This window comes from Somniosus microcephalus, chromosome 20, assembly GCF_052327205.1.
Source record: "Somniosus microcephalus isolate GS21.2 chromosome 20, FLI_Smic_1.0, whole genome shotgun sequence".
NCBI lineage: Eukaryota > Metazoa > Chordata > Chondrichthyes > Squaliformes > Somniosidae > Somniosus > Somniosus microcephalus.
Window position 1 is genome coordinate 13,107,093 of NC_141006.1, and position 22,346 is coordinate 13,129,438.

The following is a 22,346-nucleotide window of genomic DNA, read 5'->3' on the forward strand; positions in this document are numbered from 1 at the left end:
TTAATGATCTATGTACCTGGACATTTTAATGATCTATTTACTTGAACATTTTAATGATCTATGTACCTGGACATTTTAATGATCTATGTATCTGGACACTTTAACGATCTATGTATCTGGACATTTTAACGATCTATGTACCTGAACATTTTAATGATCTATGTACCTGGACATTTTAATGATCTACTTACCTGGACATTTTAATGATCTATGGACCTGGACATTTTAATGATCTATGTACCTGGACATTTTAATGGTCTATGTATCTGGACATTTTAATGATCTATGTATCTGGACATTTTACTGATCTATGTACCTGGACATTTTAATGATCAATGGACCTGGACATTTTAATGATCTATGTACCTGGACATTTTAATGATCTATGCACCTGGACATTTTAATGATCTATGTATCTGGACATTTTAATGATCTATGTACCTGGACATTTTAATGATCTATGTACCTGCACATTTTAATGATCTATGGATCTGGACATTTTAATTATCTATGTACCTGGACATTTTAATTATCTATGTACCTGGACATTTTAATGATCTATGTACCTGGACATTTTACTGATCTATGTACCTGGACATTTTAATGATCTATGTACCTGGACATTTAATGATCTATGTACCTGGACATTTTAATGATCTATGTACCTGGACATTTTAATGATCTGTGTACCTGGACATTTTAATGGTCTATGTATCTGGACATTTTAATGATCTATGTACCTGGACATTTTAATGATCTATGTACCTAGGCATTTTAATGATCTATGAACCTGGACATTTTAATGGTCTATGTACCTGGGCATTTTAATGATCTATGTACCTGGACATTTTAATGATCTATGTACCTGGACCCCCAAGTCTCTTTGGGCATCCAATGTTTTTAACTTTTCACCATTTCGAAAATACCGTTCTATCCTTTTTCGGTCCAAAGTGGATGACCTCACATTTGCTTACATTGAAATCCATTTGCCACAGTTTTGCCCATTCACTTAATCTATCAACATCCCGTTGTAATTTTAAGCTTTCATCTCCACTGCCTAACAATGCCACCTATCTTTGTGTCATTGGCAAATTTCGATATATGACTTTCTATGCCGTCACCTAAGTCGTTAATAAATATTGTGAATAGTTGAGGTCCCAAAACAGATCCCTGTGGGACACCACTAGTCACATCCTGTCAATTTGAGTACCTGCCCATTATCCCGACTCTCTGTCTCCTGCCGCTCAGCCAATTTCCTCAATTCCATGGGCTTCTACCTCAGATAACAGTTTCTTCTTATGTGGCACTTTATTAAATGCCTTCTGGAAGTCCATATAAATAACATCCATAGACATGCCCCTATCCACTGCTTTAGTCAACTTTTCAAAAAATTCAATGAGGTTTGTCAGGCATGACCTACCTTTCAGAAATCCATGCTGGCTCTCTCTGATCAACTGAAAATGTTAGAGGTGTTCAATTACCCTAGCCTGAATTATAGACTCTAGCAATTTCCCCACTACAGATGTTAGGCTAACTGATTTATAATTCCCTGGTTTCCCTCTCTCGCCAGTCTTAAAAAGCGGGGTGACATGCACAATTTTCCAATCTAAAGGGACGGTTCCTGAATCCAGAGAACTTTGGAAGATTATAGTTAGGGCCTCTGGCCCTGGGGCATTGTCACTCTTTAGTGCCATTATTTTCTTCATTACTGTTATTTTACTTACATTAATTTTATTGAGTCCCTGTCACTGATTCAATATTAGTTTCTTTGGGATTTCCAGCAGGAAATCTTCTACTGTAAATACTGAGGCAAAGTAATTATTCAACATGTCCGCCATTTCCCCACTGTCATTGAAAATATCACCACTTTCAGTTTTTAAGGGGCCAACAATGCTCCTGACCAGCCTCTTTTTCCTAAAACAACTGTAAAAATGCTTCATATTGATTTTCATATCCCTTGCAAGTTTCTTTTCGTACTCCCTTTTTATAGCTCTATCTGTTTTGTGACCCTTTGCTGTTCTTTGTATCTTTCCCACTCGCCAGGATCTGTGCATTTGTGTATGCCCTTTCCTTTAGTTTCATGCTGTCCCTTATCTCTTCAGTTGTCCATGGCTGATTTTTTTGGCAAGTATAGCTCTTGCCCGTCAGGGGTATAAACTGGTTCAGTATCACGTTAAATTCTTTTTTAAACGTCTCCCACTGATCTTCTGTCGTTTTACCCATTAACAGATTTGCCCAGTTTACTGTGGACAATCTCTGCCTCATCCTGTTGAAGTTGGCTTTACCTAAATCTAGAATCTTAGTCGCTGTTTCGTGTTTCTCCCTTTCAAACGCTATGTTGAATTCGATCATGTTATGATCCCTATTGGATAAATGTTCACTCACAGTTAGGCTGTTAACTAAATCTGGCTCATTACTCATTACTAAATCTAATATAGCATGCCCCATTGTTGCCTCTAGGACATATTGTTGTCGAAAACTATCCCAAACACAATCAAGCAATTCACTACCTTTCTGACAGGTGCGAGTCTGCTTTTCCCAATCTGTATGAAAGTTAAAATCCCCCATTGAAACCACTCTGCCTTTACTACACGCTTGTCCAATCTCTGCATTTATACAATCGAGCACTTCAGAGCTGCTACCAGGGCAAATACACAACTCCCACTGCAGTCTTAAATCCTTTCCTATTTCTTAATTCAACCTATAAGGTCTCCACTGGCTGCTTACCTCTCTTTAAATCCTCTCTTATCATTGAAGTGATTTCATCCTTAATCACTAAGGCTACTCCTCCCCCTCTGCCATTTCCCCTATCTTTCCTGTAGCCCTGATAACCTGGTATATTTAGTTCCCAGGCCTGACTGTCCTGCAGCCATGTCTCAGTAATGGCCACCATGTCACACCCTCCAATTTGAATTTGCGCCTGCAGTTCATTCAATTTATTCCTTATAATCCGTGCGTTTGTATAAAGAACGCTTATTTGGGCCACACACCCTAGCCTGTCCTTCAGCTCTAACGTTTTACTCACATGTTTCTTATTTCTCTCTCCTGGTTTAATCGCTTTACATCTTTTAGTTTTCCCTTTACCTGTAGTGCCTAAAGCACGATTTCTGACTATTACTCTACTTTCTTCCCTTGTGTTTGTTTATGAACTACTATTTGTACTGCAATTTCCCCGAGCCCTCCCCCCATTTACTAGTTTAAAGTCCTTGTGACCGCCCTATTTATCCTTTCCGCGAGGGCCCTGGTCCCAGACTGGTTCTGGTGGAGCCCGTCCCAACGGTACAGTTCCTTCCTGTCCCAATATTGGGGCCAGTGTCCCGTGAAGTGGAATCCCTCTTTCCCACACCACTCCCTTAGCCACGTGTTTACTTCCCGAATCAGCTTATCGCTACGCCAATTTGCACGTGGCTCAGGTAATAATCCAGAGATTATAACCATTGAGGTCCTGTTCTTTAATTTAGCTCCTAGTTCCTGGTAATCCCCAAACAGGACCTCTTGCCTGCTCTTCCCTATTTTGTTGGTTCCAACATGGACCACAACAACTGAATCCTCCCCCTCCCTCTCCAATATCCTTTCAAGTCGGTTTCAAGGTGGGGTCAAGCTACAGGTAAACTTAGACTGTTTGGGGAGCTGGGCCAACAACTGGCAGATGCAGTTTAGTGTCACACACTTAGGGATGTGTAATAAGCTGAGGGGCACCCAGATTCTTTCTTGGGAGGGGGAAGGTTAGCTACTGCTGGTGTTTCTGGGATCTGGTTAATGAAAATCTAGACCTCCCTCCCCCAAAAGGCTGTATATGCTCGGGATCAATTGAAATGATCAAAACTGAGATAGATTTTTATAAGGTAAGGGTATTAAGGGTTATGGAACCAAAGCGGGTAAATGGAGTTGAGATTCAGACGAGCCTGTTCTAATTGAATGGCGGAGCAGGCTTGAGGGACAGGATGGCCTCCTCCTGTTCCTATGCTCCTATCTTTGTTGGGTACACCACTGAAAGGCCACTCCTGTAGGATCCTCCTCGACCCCATGAACTTCGGCAGGGTCACTGGCGACGCTCCGACATAAGCATGATTCCAGTGTTAACTGCGGATTCTTGGGGTCAGGGCCTTTTGAGGCCTTGAGATTTTCTAATGAACACAGCAGGAAGGATGTGGGGCAAACTGGCCCACAATGGAGAAAACTGGACCTGTGGCACACAGTTCAGTCCTCACCAAAGACCCAGGTAAAAGCTCACATCTTCTGAAAAAACCATTGTGGTTTCTACATTAAATACACTTTACTGAATGGAAATGAGGCACACGCTGAGGTATGACTCCTTACCCCTGTTCCTGGTATTCCTGGTATTCCAGAAACACCTGCAGGTCCAGCAGAGCCCGGCAATCCTCTTTCTCCGGGAGAACCAGGAGGGCCAGGAGGGCCCGGGTGTGCCATGCCGCTGCTCTTGAACGACCCTCCGGATATCCCAGGTTTTCCTCTCTCTCCCTGGACACCCTTTTCACCCGGTGTTCCCGGCTCGCCCTTGGGATAAAAAGCATGGAGAAAGTATTAGAAATTCATTCCTCGTCTGGAATGGGATTCCTCCCCGACATTCCCAGGAAGAAATGCGTGGCGATATGACAAGCCGATTTTGCGAGTTGTATTATTGCCTGTATCGCTAATAATCCCGAGAACCTGAGCTCAAATCCCAGCTGAATTCAGTTTAATAAAATCTGGAAATAAAAAGCTGGCAGCTGTTGGATTGTCGTAAAAACCCAACTGGTTCACTGATACCCTTTGAGGACCCGAGGAGTCGATGTCATTTCAAAGCCCTGCCTGGTAATCTAATCGACTACCCAATATGTACAGTCTGATTCCCATAATCCATGAGGAATCCAGGATCAAGTCAGGTGTCTTCTGTCCTTTAGAGAAGGAAACCAGTCTGGCCTCTCTGTGACTCCAGCCCCACACCAACATGGTTGACGCTTAACTGCCCTCTGAAGATGCCTAGCAAGCCACGCAGAAACTGCGATTCCAAGAAGTAGACCCACCACCTTCTCAGGGCAACTAGGGATAGGCAATAAATGCCAGCCTTGCCAGCAACGTCCACATCCTGAGAATGAATTTCGAAACATTAGCGATCCTCATGGCTCCTCTCTGTATTCAGCAATCGTGCCCGTAATGAGGCAAGAGATGGAAGAAGGAGTCCACACTTCCAGGAGAGGATGAAAGACACCACTAGTAATAGAGGGAGGGCTGGCCCAACAAAACTGGCTCCATACGTCCCCTGACTTGCATGGACTTGGTTCCTCATGGATTCTGGGAATCAAACTACATATTGGGTGGTCTATTTAGAAAATTAAATAACCTTAAGTAACCAGCAGGATCTTGAAATGATAGATAAAAAGAAAGATCATGCATTTCTATAGCACCTTTCATGACCTCAGGATGTCCTGAAGAGTTTTACAATCAATAAATTACTTTTGAATTGTAGTTAATGTTGTAATATAGGAAAAGCAGCAGCCAAATTTGCAAACAGCATAATCCTGCAAACAACAATGAGATAGTGACCAGATAATCTGTTCTTAATGATGTTCATTCAGGGATAAATGTTGGCCGGACTTTGGGAGAACTCCCCTGCTCTTCTTCGAAATAGTGTCAAGAGATCTTTTACGTCCACCCGAGAGGATAGACGGGGACTTGATTTAATGTGTCGTCCGAAAGATGCAATCTCCAACAGTGCAGCACACTCTTAGTACTGCATTGGGAGAGTCCACCTGGACTATGTCTCTGGAGTGGGACTATGAATCCACAACCACCTGACTCAGAGGTGAGAGTGCTACTACTGAGCCATGGTTAACAGTATGATGGAGACTCCTCAGGTCCTCAAAGGACAAATGGTATGTTGGGCTTCATAGCGAGAGGATTCGAGTACAGGAGCAAGGATGTCTTGCTGCAGTTGTACAGGGCCTTGGTGAGACCACACCTTGAGTATTGTGTGCAGTTTTGGTTGCCTTATCTGAGGAAGGATGTTCTTGCCATGGAGGGAGTGCAGCGAAGATTCACCAGACTGATACCTGGGATGGCAGGAATGACGTATGAAGAGAGATTGGGTCGATTGGGCTTGTATTCGCTAGAGTTTAGAAGAATGAGAGGGGATCTCATTGAAACTTATAAAATTCTAACAGGACTAGACAGACTAGATGCAGGAAGGATGTTCCCGATGGCGGGGGAGTCCAGAACCAGGGGGCAGAGTCTAAGGATAAGGGGTAAGCCATTTAGGATTGAGATGAGGAGGAATTTCTTCACCCAGAGAGTGGTGAACCTGTGGAATTTTCTACCACAGAAGGCAGTTGAGGCCAATTCATTAAATATATTCAAGAAGGAGTTAGATATATTTCTTAAGGCTAAAAGGATCAAGGGATATGGGGAGAAAGCAGGGACAGGGTACTGAATTTGGATGATCAGCCATGATCTCATTAAATGGCGGAACAGGCTCAAGGGGCCGAATGGCCTACTCCTGCTCCTATCTTCTATGTTTCTATGACAAGGAAACTACCTCCTGCCAGACCAATCCCTTAGAATGTAGGTTGCCAGAGAATTTCTTGACACTTTGAGGATTTATTGTCAAGTGACAGCTTGACTCACTTGGTAGCACACTTGCCTCTGAGCAGGAGGTTGTGGGTTCAGGTTCTGTCCATGATCTAGGCTGATACTACAACACAGTGCTGCACCGTCAGTTGTCCCATCCTTCAAATGAGATGGTGAAGAGGTGCCTGTTTAGGTAGATGCCAAACATCCCATGACACTCATTTGAAGAAGAGCAGGGAGTTTTCCTGGCCATCATTCTGCCCTCGGCCAACACCATCAAAATCAGATTAACTGGCCATTCATCGCCTCGCTGAGCACAAAGCGGCTGTGGTTCAAAGTAAGTCATTGTCTACGAATCACGCTGAGATATTTTTGTGATAAGGTGCAATATAAATGCAATCCTTTGTTATTCATAACACTTTGGGCTTCATCTTCAGTCTTGTCTTTGACTGTGTTTCAAAAATCCTCCAGAACATTTTGACCATTAAACAAAACAAATTCATCATTTGCTCCAACACATCTACAAAGGAGCGAGGTATCAAGGGTGGGCATTGCTGGTGTAGGGGTTTGCAAAAAATCCCCTCAGTCCCCGAAGATCGGGAAATATTAATCTACATCGTGGAAATTGCCTCTGGGTTGGACAATGTTTTAAACATACCCAGAATCGCAGGGGGGCTGCGTTGAGTTGGGCAGCACGTGGACAACACCGGAATCGAGGAACTTCGTGGAAATATTCGCACACTTTAAGACAGCACATTTTATTTTTAAAAATGTACTCTTGAGTTTTGAACTGTGTAAATTGCAAAGGGATAAAAATGGCTATCAGGAAGCATGGCCAAGGACAAAGGCGTGTATGTCTGTGAAAAGGGGAGGCAATGGCAGTCAAATTCTGTCAATCAAAAAAAAGGGAGTTTCCCTTCCCTTCAGAGATAATCGATGTTTGTTTACAGAAGCTGCTGCAGGATGTTGACATAAGGGATTAAACCACTTGAGACTGCAGTTTCAGTGACCGCAGGACAAAGGGCTTCTGTTTACCTAGTAATCCAACTCCATTCAAAGCCCAGCACACAATTGAGACAGACCTAAACTACGGAAGAGACCGTTTAGACTAAGAAATGGAACAGTTTAAGATTGAATGGGTTTGAAACCCATTCCAGACAATGGGAGCAGTTTGGCCACTGGGAAATAGCCCGTTTGAATCAGCCAATCATGGCCTTTCTCTTGTGTATTCAAACTTTTCGGCGCGAATTTGCACACAGACCTTTTCAGCGCCAAAACAGCAGGAGCTCCCAGGATATAAAGATAGCTTCTGAGAAGCATAGGTCTGTTATTTTCCTTGGACTGCAGGTGAGCTCTTCTCTCTCTTACTCTTTGGACCACAGGTGAGCAGGTTTCTGGCTCCTCAGCAAGGCAATCTAATAAGGAGTTAGCGGGTGGTAATTTAAGGGAAATTGCTAAGATTGTAAGACTTACATTGTAGCCATTTATCCTTCGTTTTTGCCGTCTGCCTTCCCCTGTTAAGCAATTTTAACTGTTGTACAAAGATCATGTGGTGTAGTTTATTTAGTTAATAAAGTTTGACTTTCTCGCATCCAGATCATTTGTCCATTTAAATATATCATTAATTATAAGTTCCTCCAGTCAGAACTGGAAGGGTGGGTTTAGTGATTTGAAACCGCTGTTTGGGATTGGTCAGAGCGCAGCAGCAAAAGGCTGCTTGACCAGGTAAATTACCGTAAACCAGGTAAAAGATGCCCCCCTACACTGGACTCCACCTGCGCTGAAGAACCGTATGATCTTTTGTCGTTCAACATCCTCTGATAAATGCTGTGAGAACCCTTTATTAGACTCTGTAAACCTGAAGGTCCTATTAAGATCTGGTCAGAGGCTGACAAAAACCCAAGCTGGTGCCGCACTGGAGCAGCGATGATGAGTGGCAGGAAGTGGTGGCCCTGAGTTTCTATCCCCACACCATGGAGTTCCCAATGATCAATATGGGGAGCTGCTGAGCAGTGGCTGTGTGTTGTTGCACAGGGAGGGAGGGGAAACCGGGGGAGAAAGTCACCCATCCAGCCACCTGTTCAAACTTCCAGTTATAGCAGCATTGCTGGAGGGCAGCGATAAGATTAGCCATCCTCCTTATGGACCACAAACAGAAAGGCTTTTACCCTCAAACACAAAAGAAATCCTTTAGTGAGTGCCTGTTATTGAGATACCAACAGGGTAATGAAACAATAAGGAGGCTTTTGTGAGAGTATTAAAGTACAGATGATCCTTGGCATATTGCACTGAGCCAAGCCAAACCATCTCATTTACACAGAACCTCCTCCCAAGGATCAAGAGTGTTGTGTATGTAACCTGTTCCACCTTAAGAGAGCTTAAGCCTGTTCCACCTTAAGAGATGTACTACTTTCTCAGGCTGCTGTGGACGTAATACCGGGGGTGAACACACCGGTATATAAGCACTGTGCAGTAATCTTGTATTCAGTATAGTCCCTACCTCCAGCCAGTAAAGACCTGTTTGAGTTATACGTTTAAGTCTTTGTGTTAATTGTTCAATACAATACACATACTTAACACTGGCGACGAGTCAGGTTCTTACCCTGCGGCAGTTATTCCACGGCGGTTGAAGAGAGGTTTCAAACCTCACCACTCACCACCCCACTGGAAGCGACAGGCATTAGGACCCTGAAGCCTCCATCAGCTTGTGAACCGGAGTAGAAGACAGGACTGGGGAAGAGAGAGGTACAGGGCGATAGCGATCGGCAGATAAGGGCCGGGCCGCTTTGAAGTGAGGGGCGCAGCCGGACCATCGATCGCAAGCACTGATAAGGGCCGGGCCGCTTTCAAGTGCGAGGCGCAGCCGGGCCATCGATCGAAATCCCTGATAAGGGCCGCACTCGGGCTGAAAGGCGCAGCGTCGGCAGACACTGAAGGCGCGAGAGCCGCGGTGAAAAGCGCGGGCCATCGATCGCGGCGGAGATAAGGGCCGCACTCGGGGCTGAAGGGAGACGGCGTCGGGGGACGGGTGAAGACCGCCAAGCGCGGGAAAACCGCCATTTTGTGGGCGGAGGACGACGGCAAGAGCGGGAAGCCGCCATCTTGGATAGCAGAAAAAAAAATCTGAGAAATTGCAAATCTGATAAAGTGCTACAATGCCTAAACACGGGAATATTAGCAACTTTGATAGTGACATCGAAGATTGGGCCATATATGTTGAACGAGTTAAAAATTATTGTAAGGCCAATAAAATTCGTGAGGCTGATAAAGCACTAACATTATTAAATTTAATGGGTGCGAAGACATACGGGCAATTGAAACACCTGTTATCACCAGATGAACCGGCGGATAAGACGTTCGATGAAATTGTTACTGTCCTGAAAGATCATCTAAACCCCACACCGCTGATGCTAGCGGAACGATTTAAATTTTACGACAGAAGGCAGCTACAGCATGAAAGCAATGCTGAATATTTGCTGGAATTGCGTAAATTAGCGAAATATTGTCAGTTTCGAACGGGACTGACAGATGCACTACGAGACAAATTTGTGTGTGGTTTATTTAAACAGGATACACAAAAGCGACTGCTCGAGGAGAATGAGCTGACGCTTGAGAAGGCGGTCACTATGGCAGCAGCACACGAAGCCGCAGCGAGAGGCACGGCAGTAATGCAGCTACGGTCACCGGAGCTCAGTGCACACAAATTGGGTGTGAGTTCTGTTAAATGTTATCGTTGTGGAAAGACAACGCATGATCAGAACCAGTGTTGGTTTAAAAACCAAGAATGTGGAACTTGTGGTAGGCTTGGACATATAGCTAGAGTATGCAGGTCAGCGAAGAAGACCAGCAACAAGAAGTCACCGCAAGGGAAATACGCAAAGGTACACAAGGTGGCCGAACAGGAGTCCAATTCAGACGCAAGCGGTATTGAACTGGCTAGCTTAAGGGTACTCAACGTTGGTAAGGGTGCAGACCTCCAGACAATTTGGGTTACTCTTCAGATAGAAGGAGTCCAAGTAAAAATGGAATTGGACACTGGATCGGCATTGTCGGTCATGAATAAGAAAGATTACAGAAGGTTATTCCAACATATTCCCCTACAGGATACGGAGATTATATTGACAACCTACACGGGGCAGAGAGTGTACCCCATCGGGACAATAAAGGTTGCAGTGGCCAACAAGGGCGAAGGAAGTCAAATAATGGACTTATATGTGCTACCGGAGGGAGGTCCACCACTACTAGGCCGGGAGTGGTTTAGAAACATAAATATGGACTGGCATTCGCTAAAAGCCATAAAGAGTGAGAACTCGGTGCAGATAATCAGCCCAGACTCTAGAACTGATGATGGTAAGACCAACCCATGTGCAAAAGACAAAGTTTCAGCACAGAATTCCACTGAGCAACAACAACATAGTTTAACAGAGAATTCTGAGTCTGTCAAGTCTACTGATATGCACATTTTTGAGGGACACTGGGCTCGAACTCAACTCCATTTCAAACTACAACAGCAATTAGAACAAATGATTCGCCGTTTTGAGCAAGAGATGAATGAAATAAAAAAGTTCTTTGTTACAGAGTGGGAGAATCTGGAAAGGCAACAGAAGCAATTGATGGAGAAAATGGAGCAGGAGCACACCAACCATCTGCGCGAGGAGGCCGAACGAATCAAAGCTGATTCAGGTTCTGAAGGTGCGTGCCATAATCTGGTGTCAGAAGAGTTAACGGTCAGCCAACTCCTTCATATGCTGAGGGACAAGACTCTGAAATGGGAAAAACTTGAACACGAGCTGCGATCTTCAAAGGAAAAGGGTTCGGAGCTCTCAAAAGTCATTGAGATGGCTGATGTGACGGCACAGACTGAAACGACTGCAACAGAGCAGCCATTGGATGCCAAAAGTGCGCTGACTCACGTCAATGTAGAACAACAGACCGCTGAAACAGCTGCTCCGGTAGAGGGATTGCATAGTCCGAGCAATCAATCTCCAAAGGAAGTTGAAGTATTAAAATCACAAATGAGGTCACTAGTAAACGACTTGCTGAAAGCCCAGAAAAAGCTGGATGCAGAGGTACACATGAAGAAGTCTCTTCAGGAAAGATGTCTGGATTTGGAACAAGAGCTGGCTAACGTCCAGCTGGGTATGGAGGAAATAGACGACCCTCTCGCTGGCCTAGCTCAGGACGACACCGAATATTACCATGACCTGTCGGACGACTCCGAATATTACGATGTCCTGTCCTGCCCAGCTTGTAACTTCGACCCCCAAAGTGCAGAAATCATGGAGGAGCACCAAAAGTCTACGGAACATCGGAAGAAGGTGGCTCTACTACGGGAAGTAAGAGAGATAGAGAAGGAACAGCAGTCGGATAGCGTCCAGTTGGGTAAGGAAGAAGTAGAAGGGCCTCTCGACCTGTTGAGTGATATTGAATACTACGAGGATGTGGTATGCCCAAATTGTGATGGAAACTCCCAAAGTGCTGAAATCCGGAGGAAGCACTTAAGGTCTAAAGAACATAGAGAGTTGGTAGCATTACAGCTGTCCGCCGAGAAGATGGGAACGACAAGAGTTGTAAAAAGGCAGAAAAGAAAAAGAAGAGGCCGAAAATAATAATTGTTTAAAATATTGTTACTTCTACTACCTCCGGCCGAACACTACGAAAAGATGCTGTCTGGAACGAATTAAGATCAGAGACTGAATTTACGAACTGTTCCCACAGAGACTGAACCTGTAAACTGTTCCCACTAAGAGTATGTTGCAACTGTTCGTAGAGATTGAATCTGTGAACTGTTTTCCGCAGAGACTGAATCTGTGATATGTTACGTTAAACATGAAGTTATATATGTATATATGTTATTACGTTATGTTAAATGGGGGGGATGACTATAAAGCTAAGAAGGGAGGAGTGTTGTGTATGTAACCTGTTCCACCTTAAGAGAGCTTAAGCCTGTTCCACCTTAAGAGATGTACTACTTTCTCAGGCTGCTGTAGACGTAATACCGGGGGTGAACACACCGGTATATAAGCACTGTGCAGTAATCTTGTATTCAGTATAGTCCCTACCTCCAACCAGTAAAGACCTGTTTGAGTTATACGTTTAAGTCTTTGTGTTAATTGTTCAATACAATACACATACTTAACAAAGAGCATCACATGTTCCAATCTCAGTTTCATTTCTTACCTTTGGCCCAGCTGGCCCCAGAATTCCAGGTGTACCAGGTTTGCCCTAAGAGAAAAGAATAATGTACATCACAGTTTGAAGCATGAACACACTACAAGGCCTTGTGACTGACAAAGCCCAAGAATTGGAAAGACAACCAATGTCTTTTGGTAAAATATAATAATGTCTTGGGTTGGCTTGTGTTCGGCTGAGCTTTAGGCCGGGAAATCCCTCGGTGCCATTCCTGCTCCACTGGTGTTATTTTGCTGGAAGCCCCATTTACCTGCGCCGCACTTCCAGTGAAGGAACAATGAAGGAGCAGGAATGGCTCTGAGGAATTTCCCGGCCTTTGTTTCTGAGGGAGTGCTGCATTGCCGGAGGTGCCATTCTCTCTGGGTTGGGCTACGCATGTACCTGGGATAACAGAAGAAATGTGCACTGTACCTCGCTGTGTCTGTTGGGGTCAATCCCATCCTGTGAGTTTAAACGGTGCCTGAGTTTAATATACCTGGGGTCCGTTAGACCTCTGTGATGTAGTGATGTGACACCCAGCCTCACTACTCTCTGGCTAAACAGAAGCAACCTTTGCTTATCTCGACATCTGAAATAAGGGCTCTTTCCCTCACCGTCCCTCCACTTTCCTCAGCCTGGCACCATCAGTAGTACCACAGCTGTAACCTGCCACTCAAGGCCGTGGCACCTCACTCTCTGGCAGGCCCGACCCCGGCCCACCTCCCCACTCTCTCCTGGGTCTCCATTAAATCCTCAGCCCTTGCCTACTGCTCGCTTCCTGCCCGACCCTGGCCCACCTCCACACTCTCTCCTGGGTCTCCATTAACACCTCAGCCTTTGCCTACTGCTCGCTTCCTGCCCTATCCCGGCCCACCTCCACACTCTCTCCTGGGTCTCCATTAACTCCTCAGCCCTTGCCTACTGCTCGCTTCCTGCCCTAACCCGGCCCACCTCCCCACTCTCTCCTGGGTCTCCATTAACTCCACAGTCCTTGCCTACTGCTCGCTTCCTGCCCTACCCTGGCCCACCTCCGCACTCTCTCCTGGGTCTCCATTAACTCCACAGTCCTTGCCTACTGCTCGCTTCCTGCCCTAACCCGGCCCACCTCCCCACTCTCTCCTGGGTCTCCATTAACTCCACAGTCCTTGCCTACTGCTCGCTTCCTGCCCTAACCCAGCCCACCTCCACACTCTCTCCTGGGTCTCCATTAACTCCTCAGCCCTTGCCTACTGCTCACTTCCTGCCCTATCCCGGCCCACCTCCCCACTCTCTCCTGGGTCTCCATTAACTCCTCAGCCCTTGCCTACTGCTCGCTTCCTGCCCTACCCTGGCCCACCTCCGCACTCTCTCCTGGGTCTCCATTAACTCCACAGTCCTTGCCTACTGCTCGCTTCCTGCCCTAACCCGGCCCACCTCCCCACTCTCTCCTGGGTCTCCATTAACTCCACAGTCCTTGCCTACTGCTCGCTTCCTGCCCTAACCTGGCGCACCTCCCCACTCTCTCCTGGGTCTCCCCCTTGGCGCATGAACAGCACTGCAGGAGATAACATGGGCAGGGGTGTAATTCAAGGGCATAACTCAGGGCTGCCGGTGATGCTGATAACCTCCTCAGGGTTGTTAAACTTTCTTATTTATTGAACCAATGCGTTATGTTTCTGTTTCTTTTGCTTCTTAATTGGAAATAATTGAAAGCCGTCCTTCATCAGAACAGATAAATAGTAACAGGCTAGTCAAAGGAAGGGTGGGGCTGATTAGGGACCAAAAAGGAAGTCTTCTTGTGGAGGCAGAGGGCATGGCTGAGGCACTAATTGAGTACTTTGCACCTGTCTTCACTGGAGAGGAGGATGCTGCCAATGTCTCAGTACAGGAGGAGGTCGGAGCGATACCCGACAGGATATAAATAAAGAGGAAGGTGCTTAAAAAGATTGGCAGTCCTGAAAGTAGAAAAGTCACCCGGTCCGGATGGGGTGCATCCGAGGTTACTGAGGGAAGCACGGGTGGAAATTGTGGAGGCTCTGACCACAATCTTCCAATCCTCCTTAGATATGGGAGTGGTGCCAGAGGACTGGAGGTTTGCAAATGTTACACCCCTGTTCAAAAAAGGAGAGCGGGATAAACCCGGCAACAACAGGCCAGTCAGACAAACGTCAGTGCTGGGGAAGCTTTTAGAAACAATAATCTGGGACAAAATTAATTTGTACATGGAAAAGTATGGGGTAATAAATGGAAGTCAGCATGGATTTGTTAAAGGCAAATTGTGTTTGATTTATTTGATCAAGTTCTTTGATGAAGTAACAGAGAGCTTTGCTGAGGGTAGTGCGGTTGATGTTGTGTATATGGACTTTCACAAAGCGTTTGACAAAATACCACAGAATAGACTTGTTCGCAAGATTAAAGCCCATGGGATTAAAGGGGCAGTGGCAGCATGGATATGAAATTGGCTAAGGAACAGAAAGCAGAGAGTAGTGGTGAACGGATGTTTTTCAGACTGGTGAAAGTATACAGTGGTGTTCCCCAGGGGTCGGTATTGGGACCACTGCACCTTTTGATGTATATTAATGACCTGGACTTTGGTATAATTTTAAAGATTTCAGATGATACGAAACTGGGAAATGTAGCAAATAATGAGGAGGATAGTAAGCTTCAGGAGGACATAGACTGACTGGTGAAATGGGCAGACACAGGGCAGATGAAGTTTAATGCTGAGAAGTGTGAAGTGATACATTTTGGTAGGAAGAATGAGGAGAGGCAATAGAAACTAAATGGTACAATTTTAAAGGGGGTGCAGGAACAGAGAGAGCTGGGGGCGTATGTACACAAGTCTTGAAGGTGGCAGGACAAGTTGATCAGGCTATTAAAAAACATAAGGGATCCTTGGCTTTATTAATAGAGGTATAGGGCTCGATTTTGCCATTGGGGTCGGGCTGGGGCGTGTCAGGTGGTTTTCGTGTCAGGACCCCGACTCCGATGTGAAGTGGGAAAAAAGTGCAATTTTCCCCTAATTGGGCACTTGATTTCCAGCGTGTGGGAACCCCTGGCCCAATTAGTCTTTCCATCCTGAAAGTCGCCTCCGATGACGTCATCGGTGCTGCAGGATTTAAGGCCTGCGAGCAGCCTTGCTTCTGCTGGAGACCGGAAACACTTTGGACATTGTATGAAGGACTTCATTTACCGACCATGTCCACCAGCAAGCAAAAGTGTGCACCATGCTTTGATGAGCCCTCCCTCCAAGCTCTGGTGCAGGGAGCAAGATATAATAAGGAGGTGCTCTTCCCTTCCTCAGGGAGAAAAAAGCTACCACAACAGACTAAAGCTGTGTGGCTGCAAGTGGCCCAGGAGGTCAATGCCATCTCTATGTGCCGCAGAACTTGGCTGCAGTGCAGGAAGAGGTTTCATGACCTTCCCCGCACAGGAAAAGTGAGTATGACTTTCTCATCACCCTCAATCTCATCCCCATCACCTCTCCTCACCAGCACTTTGCTTTGCCAACCTCTTCCTCCACATCCCACTTGACACTGACATCCCTGCACCCTTACCCATTCCCCCTCTCTCTATGGTCACATTCACTTAACTATTCGACCATGCAGCCCTCACACTCCCTATCACTGTGACGCAATGACAACAACTTACAACACACAGGGAGGGCCCTTTGTCTCCGTCTAAGCATCTATGCTATGGATTCTCTGCACTCACCCCTTCATTCTCATTCAAACTCCACTTGTGTCCCTCACTGCAGGAAAAGAGGGCCCACAATAAGAGGGAAAGAGCGAGGACAGGAGGAGGTCCACCCTCAGTAGCCCAGCTCACCACCTCAGAGGAGGTAGCCCTGGAAATTGCTGGGATCAAGGAGGATACCCAAGTGGGGGACGGACACGTGGGCGCATCACAGCAAGCGGGCGACAGAATAGTTTGGCATCTCTGTCATTGTCATTGCATGAGTGACTGATAATGAGTCTGATGCTCTAACAGATTGACTTATGATCATCTGCACAGTTCAATGTGCATGCAACCTTTACCTCACATCTCTAACTCTTTCCTTTACTCCCCCACAGAACCATCGAGAACCCCCGTCCCCACTGTCCAGGAGGAAGAGCCTGAGCTTCCAGGCTCCTCAGAGGAAGCTGTAACCTCTGAGGGCGCTCCGTCAGCAGAATTAAGCGTACTCTGCACCAGCGCAGACACTCACACCTCGGTGGGACCTTCGGAACATAGAGTAGAGTTGTCACCTGGTGTATCACAGCTCACAAGTGAGCATCAGCAGGTGCTGGATACAGGGACAGCAGTAGAGAGTCCTTGTCGCAGTGGAGAGGACGCTCCCAGCTCGGCTCCGCTGCATGTCGACCCTCTGCCTTCGGGACCATCCAGAAGGAGAGCGGTGCTGGAACTCCAGGAACAGGTGCAGGAGTCTCTGGCAGGTTTTGTCTCCAGGGCCGCTGCGAGGATGGAGCGAATGGAGGAGTCCATCGCTAACATGAGCAGAGCCTTTGTGGAGGCGTTATGTGCATTAACGCATCACCACGGAAAGGATGGCACCCTTCTTGGAAAGGATGGCTACCTCCATGGTAAGGCTGGCTACCTCCATGGTAAGGCTGGCTACCTCCATGGTAAGGCTGGCTACCTCCATGGTAAGGCTGGCTACCATAGTCACTTGGGTGTAATGCTGTGTTTAATTTTGAGAAGCCATCAGTTGCTTATTGTCATAAAAAATTCTGATAGCAAACTGTTGCAGTTGTGGCGTATGTCATTTCGCTAATGAGACTTCCACATTGAGGGCTTAGGGCGACTTGCAATTGTCAGTATGGTGGTCAGAGTGATAGGAATCTGCAGGTTCTTGGCCATTGTTGATGGTCTGATTACGAAGGTGCGAGGCAAAATTGTTTGATTGTGCAGGCTAAGCAAATCTGGCCAAGATGACTGCGTCCCTTGCATTCCGGGCAGCAATGTGGTCGCGCGCTGGCGCCTTCTGGCCTGTGCAGCTTCAGATGGGTGAACAGTAGCTTGGCGCTCCTGTTGTTGCTGCTGATGTTGGTGTGCTATTGTTCATGGTTCTGCTGCTGCCACGGCTGGTCTTCATCCGAATCTGATGTCCAGGAGGAAAGGAAATAAATGGTTCCCATGCTTCTGGTATGTGCCTCAGTTGAGGAAGCCCTCAGCCAAGGTGGCGAGAGGGGTTTCCCAGGAGGTCACACTGGAGATGGGTGTCAGGCTCCAAACTTCCACAACAATGGGTATGCCTGCTAAAAGTTCCCCCAGGCCTGAGACAACAAAGTTCTGCCACCTGCAAATGATCATTGGTGAAAACTCCTTTTTAATGGTGGAGCTGCAGCTGTTAGTAAGCAGTCCACTTGTGAGGCCGCCAGGATTCACTGGCATGTTCCAGAGGAGACGTGCAGGACGTGGGAAAAGTGGTAAAATCAGAAGGGTCTCTCAAAATGGGATTATAGAGGCACTTAACTGGTTGTTAAGGGCCTTAAGGGCCTATCCCGCCTCTTGGAGGTGGGATGGAAATGGGGTCAGAAAACATGCATTTGGGAAAATTGCTCGGAGGCGGGATGGAGGCGGGATCGGGCCCACCCGCCATTTTTTGAGATTTTACCACCTCACACGCCTCCAATCCCGCCTCCTCGGGCCTGGCAAAATCGAGCCCAGAGAGTACAAAAACAAGGAAGTTGAACCTTTATAAAACACGGGTTAGGCCCCAGCTGGAGTATTGTGGCCAATTCTGGGCCCCACACTTTAGGAAGGATGTCAAGAACCATTTATTGCGGTTCTGTTCGAGGGAAGGTGATTTGACCATTATACGCAATGGCCGGTATAATGGGGTTACGTTCTATAACAAGGATATTGTCGTCGTTGATTTATTCTATGTGTTGACCTGACGGTGAAAGCGCCAAGCTGATATATAACCACTGGGAATGAAATTCATTTTATTATTTGAATCTGTTTGGGCGGTGCTTTTTATCACCCCGAGTTAGCTGTGTCTGTGTAGATTACTGACACACAACAAAAAATGCTAACTTTGAACTTCACCATGTGCGGTAACTGGCCAGCTTTCACACTCACCATTGCTCTAGCTCTAACCTCGATGAATCTGATCGATAAGTGATGCCTCCCTTCCGGAGGAGCTTAACAACTTCTACGCTCGCTTCGACAGGGACAACAGGGAGCCGGCTACCAAAGCCTTGCCACCCCCGGAAGACCAGGTGCTCACTCTGTCGACGTCCGACGTAAGGGGTGTTCTACGCGGAGTGAACACACGAAAGGCTGCTGGACCGGATAGCATCCCTGGACGGGTACTCAAGGAATGTGCTGATCAGCTGGCTGATGTCTTCACCGCCATCTTCAATCTGTCATTGGCCCAAGCAGTAGTCCCTACATGCTTCAAGACCGCTACCATTATTCTTGTGCCTAAACAAACGGCTGTGACGTGCCTGAACGACTATCAACCTGTCGCACTCACACCCATCATAATGAAGTGTTTCGAGAGACTGGTCTTAGCCCACATCAAAGCCAGTGTTCCTGCCTCCCTTGACCAACACCAGTTTGCCTATCGTGCAAACAGATCAACGGAGGATGCAATCACAACTACTCTACACTCGGCACTGAATCACCTAGATGGTAAGGAGACCTACATCAGAATGCGGTTTATAGACTACAGCTCAGCATTCAACACTATCGTCCCCAACAAGCTGGCCACCAAACTCCAAACTCTTGGCCTGAACACTTCCCTCTGCAACTGGACCCTGGACTTCCTAACGAACAGACCCCAGTCTGTCAAATTAGGTAACCACACCTCCCCCCCCGACCCTGAACACGGGGGCCCCACAAGGATGTGTGCTGAGCCCCCTCCTCTACTCCCTCTTCACCCACGACTGTGTGGCTGTTAATGGTTCCAATACCATCATCAAGTTTGCAGATGACACCACGGTAGTAGGCCAGATCACCAACAACGATGAGTCAGCCTACAGGGAGGAGGTCCAGCATCTCGTGAAGTGGTGCGCCGACAACAACCTGGCCCTTAACACCAAGAAAACAAAAGAAATCATTGTGGACTTCAGGAAGTCCAAAGGCGGAAGTCACACCCCCATCCACATCAATGGGGCTGTGGTGGAAAGGGTGGACAGCTTTAAGTTCCTCGGAGTCCACATCACGGAAGACCTCTCCTGGTCCCTCAACACCTCCTCTCTGGTGAAGAAGGCCCAGCAGCGCCTACATTTCTTGAGGAGGCTGAAGGGATGTAATCTGTCACCCCTGATCCTCTCTAACTTTTACCGCTGCACTATAGAGAGCATCCTGACAAAAGCCCTGCAGCGGGTAGTCAAAACTGCCCAACGCATTACCGGCACCCGGCTACCGACCATAGAGCACATATACCAGAAACGCTGTCTACGGAGGTCACGGTCCATCATCAAAGACCCTACCCACCCCAGCCACAGTCTGTTCACCCTCCTACCATCTGGGAGACGCTACAGATGCATTCGCACCCGTACGACCAGATTTAGGAACAGCTTCTTTCCCAGGGCTGTCATCCTACTGAACTCCACAAATAAACACTAAAGCCTGCACAACTGCCAATGCACTTTATTATGGTCATATTTATGTTAATATACTACAAGCCAAATGTATGTTGAATGTTTAAATGTCTTAATCCAAATGTACACTCTCGGGAGCCGCAAGCCTACATTTCGTTGTACTGCACTTGTGCACTAACAATGACAATAAAAGTTGATTTGATTTGATTTTGATTTGATTTGATTCTGTGCCAAACCCTTGTCATTACCGAGTAAGTGCAGCCTGCTCCTGCCCGAAATAAATGGCGGGCTTAAGATGCTGTAACCGGCAACTTTGAAACTGACGTTAATACGATTGGCCAAAGGTTATCGCTTTTTGGCCTATATAAGCGACTGCCTGTTTTAAAGGTGGACGCTTTTAGTGGTGGGGACTGCACTGGTTCACTCCTTCAACAAGGAGCGCGATGAACATCTGATGAAGAAAGCACTGGTGATTGCGACAGAGAGGCGCCAATAATCACCGGGTCATGATAGGTCGAGTTGGGAGTGTGAAGTATTGGACAATGCAGATTCGAATGGTCGGTAAATAATTTGCACCATAGGGGATTTTTGACTGCTCATTTGGCTGATGCAGTGGGTCACCGAGCCATCCGTTGACAGGGAATTCCAAGATTTAATCCCCGCCCGGGTTGGCTGATCACAACATGGTGGCTGTAGGGACGTCGCCGATGGCCTCAGTGTCCTGGGTTGGGACGATGGAAATTGGTCAGGGTTCCTGCTCCTGATCGCTGTCCAGTCACCTCGGCTATGGAATGTGCGAGTTGTGCGTGCTGCTTGGGTGAGGACAGCATTGAGCTCAGCTGTGATGAACCTCGCGGTCTAACAGCCTGCTGAGCCACATTGTCTAGACTCAGATGTGAGGAATGGACACTTGGGGGCAGTGAGGGGGGGGTGGCGGCGGGTACCTGAGGGTCGGCAGAAAGGAGGGGGAGGAAAATGGCTGAAAAAGGAAGAGACAAAAAAACCTTTCACTCGATTCCCTTCAGGGTCAGAGAGAAACGGCAGCACTTTTCCTGCTGCGATGTTGTGTCTGAGGTGATTCCCACCCGCCAGATGTTTCCAGATGCGGGGAAGCTCCCTGATGGGACCGGTTATCTATGGTATCTTGGAGGGATTGAGGCCGCTCAGAGGAAAAGCTTCACACTGGAGCACAAAGTCTTAACCTTCCTTCACAAGAGGCAGTCAGCTTATCCGGAGACTCCCTCCCTCACACTTCGAACTAATGAGAGTGACTTTAAAACTCTCTATCTTACTGACATTACCATGCAATATCACTTTTGCCCGATATCAATATATATTTTGACACATCGTACCTCTTTTCCCACTGGCCCATCTTCGCCAGGCTCTCCCTAAAGAAATGGAAGAACACAAACACAGACAGAGTGAAGCTGGGGCCACACGTGATATACTGCTAGAAGTGAGTGGGTACAGTTTCTAACCCTCCTCTCCAAGACTTCCCCCCGCACCTTCCCTCTGAGCTTGGGAGGTGACCTGATGGTCTTGATTTTAAACCCCTCCCCCGCCCTGCATATTGACTGCTGGGGACCACCCCACAGGGCCCAGGCTGGGGACCAACCCACAGGGCCCGGGCTGGGGACCGCCCCACAGGGCCCGGGCTGGGGACCACCACACAGGGCCGGGGCTGGGGACCAACCCACAGGGCCCAGGCTGGGGACCACCCCACAGGGCCCAGGCTGGGGACCAACCCACAGGGCCCGGGCTGGGGACCACCCCACAGGGCCCAGGGCTGGGGACCACCCCACAGGGCCCGGGCTGGGGACCACCCCACAGGGCCCGGGCTGGGGACCACCCCACAGGTCCCAGGCTGGGGACCGCCCCACAGGGCCCGGGTTGGGGACCGCCCCACAGGGCCCGGGCTGGGGACCGCCCCACAGGGCCCGGGCTGGGGACCGCCCCACAGGGCCCAGGCTGGGGACCGCCCCACAGGGCCCGGGCTGGGGACCGCCCCACAGGGCCCGGGCTGGGGACCACCCCACAGGTCCCAGGCTGGGGACCACCCCACAGGGCCCAGGCTGG

General features: G+C 47.6%; 1 protein-coding gene across 7 annotated transcripts in view; it reads right to left on the reverse strand.

Moving 5' to 3' along the window:
- The window catches only part of col16a1 (collagen, type XVI, alpha 1), a 636,201-nt gene that overhangs the window by 41,409 nt on the left and 572,446 nt on the right, over window positions 1-22,346 (reverse strand). For all 7 annotated transcript variants that reach the window (XM_085962342.1, XM_085962338.1, XM_085962337.1 and 4 more), the window contains 3 exons: window positions 21,623-21,658; window positions 12,748-12,792; window positions 4,321-4,518 (listed from right to left, as the gene is read on the reverse strand). In XM_085962342.1, coding sequence (XP_085818468.1) covers window positions 4,321-4,518; window positions 12,748-12,792; window positions 21,623-21,658 — 279 coding nt within the window. The remainder of the gene's footprint in view (window positions 1-4,320; window positions 4,519-12,747; window positions 12,793-21,622; window positions 21,659-22,346) is intronic.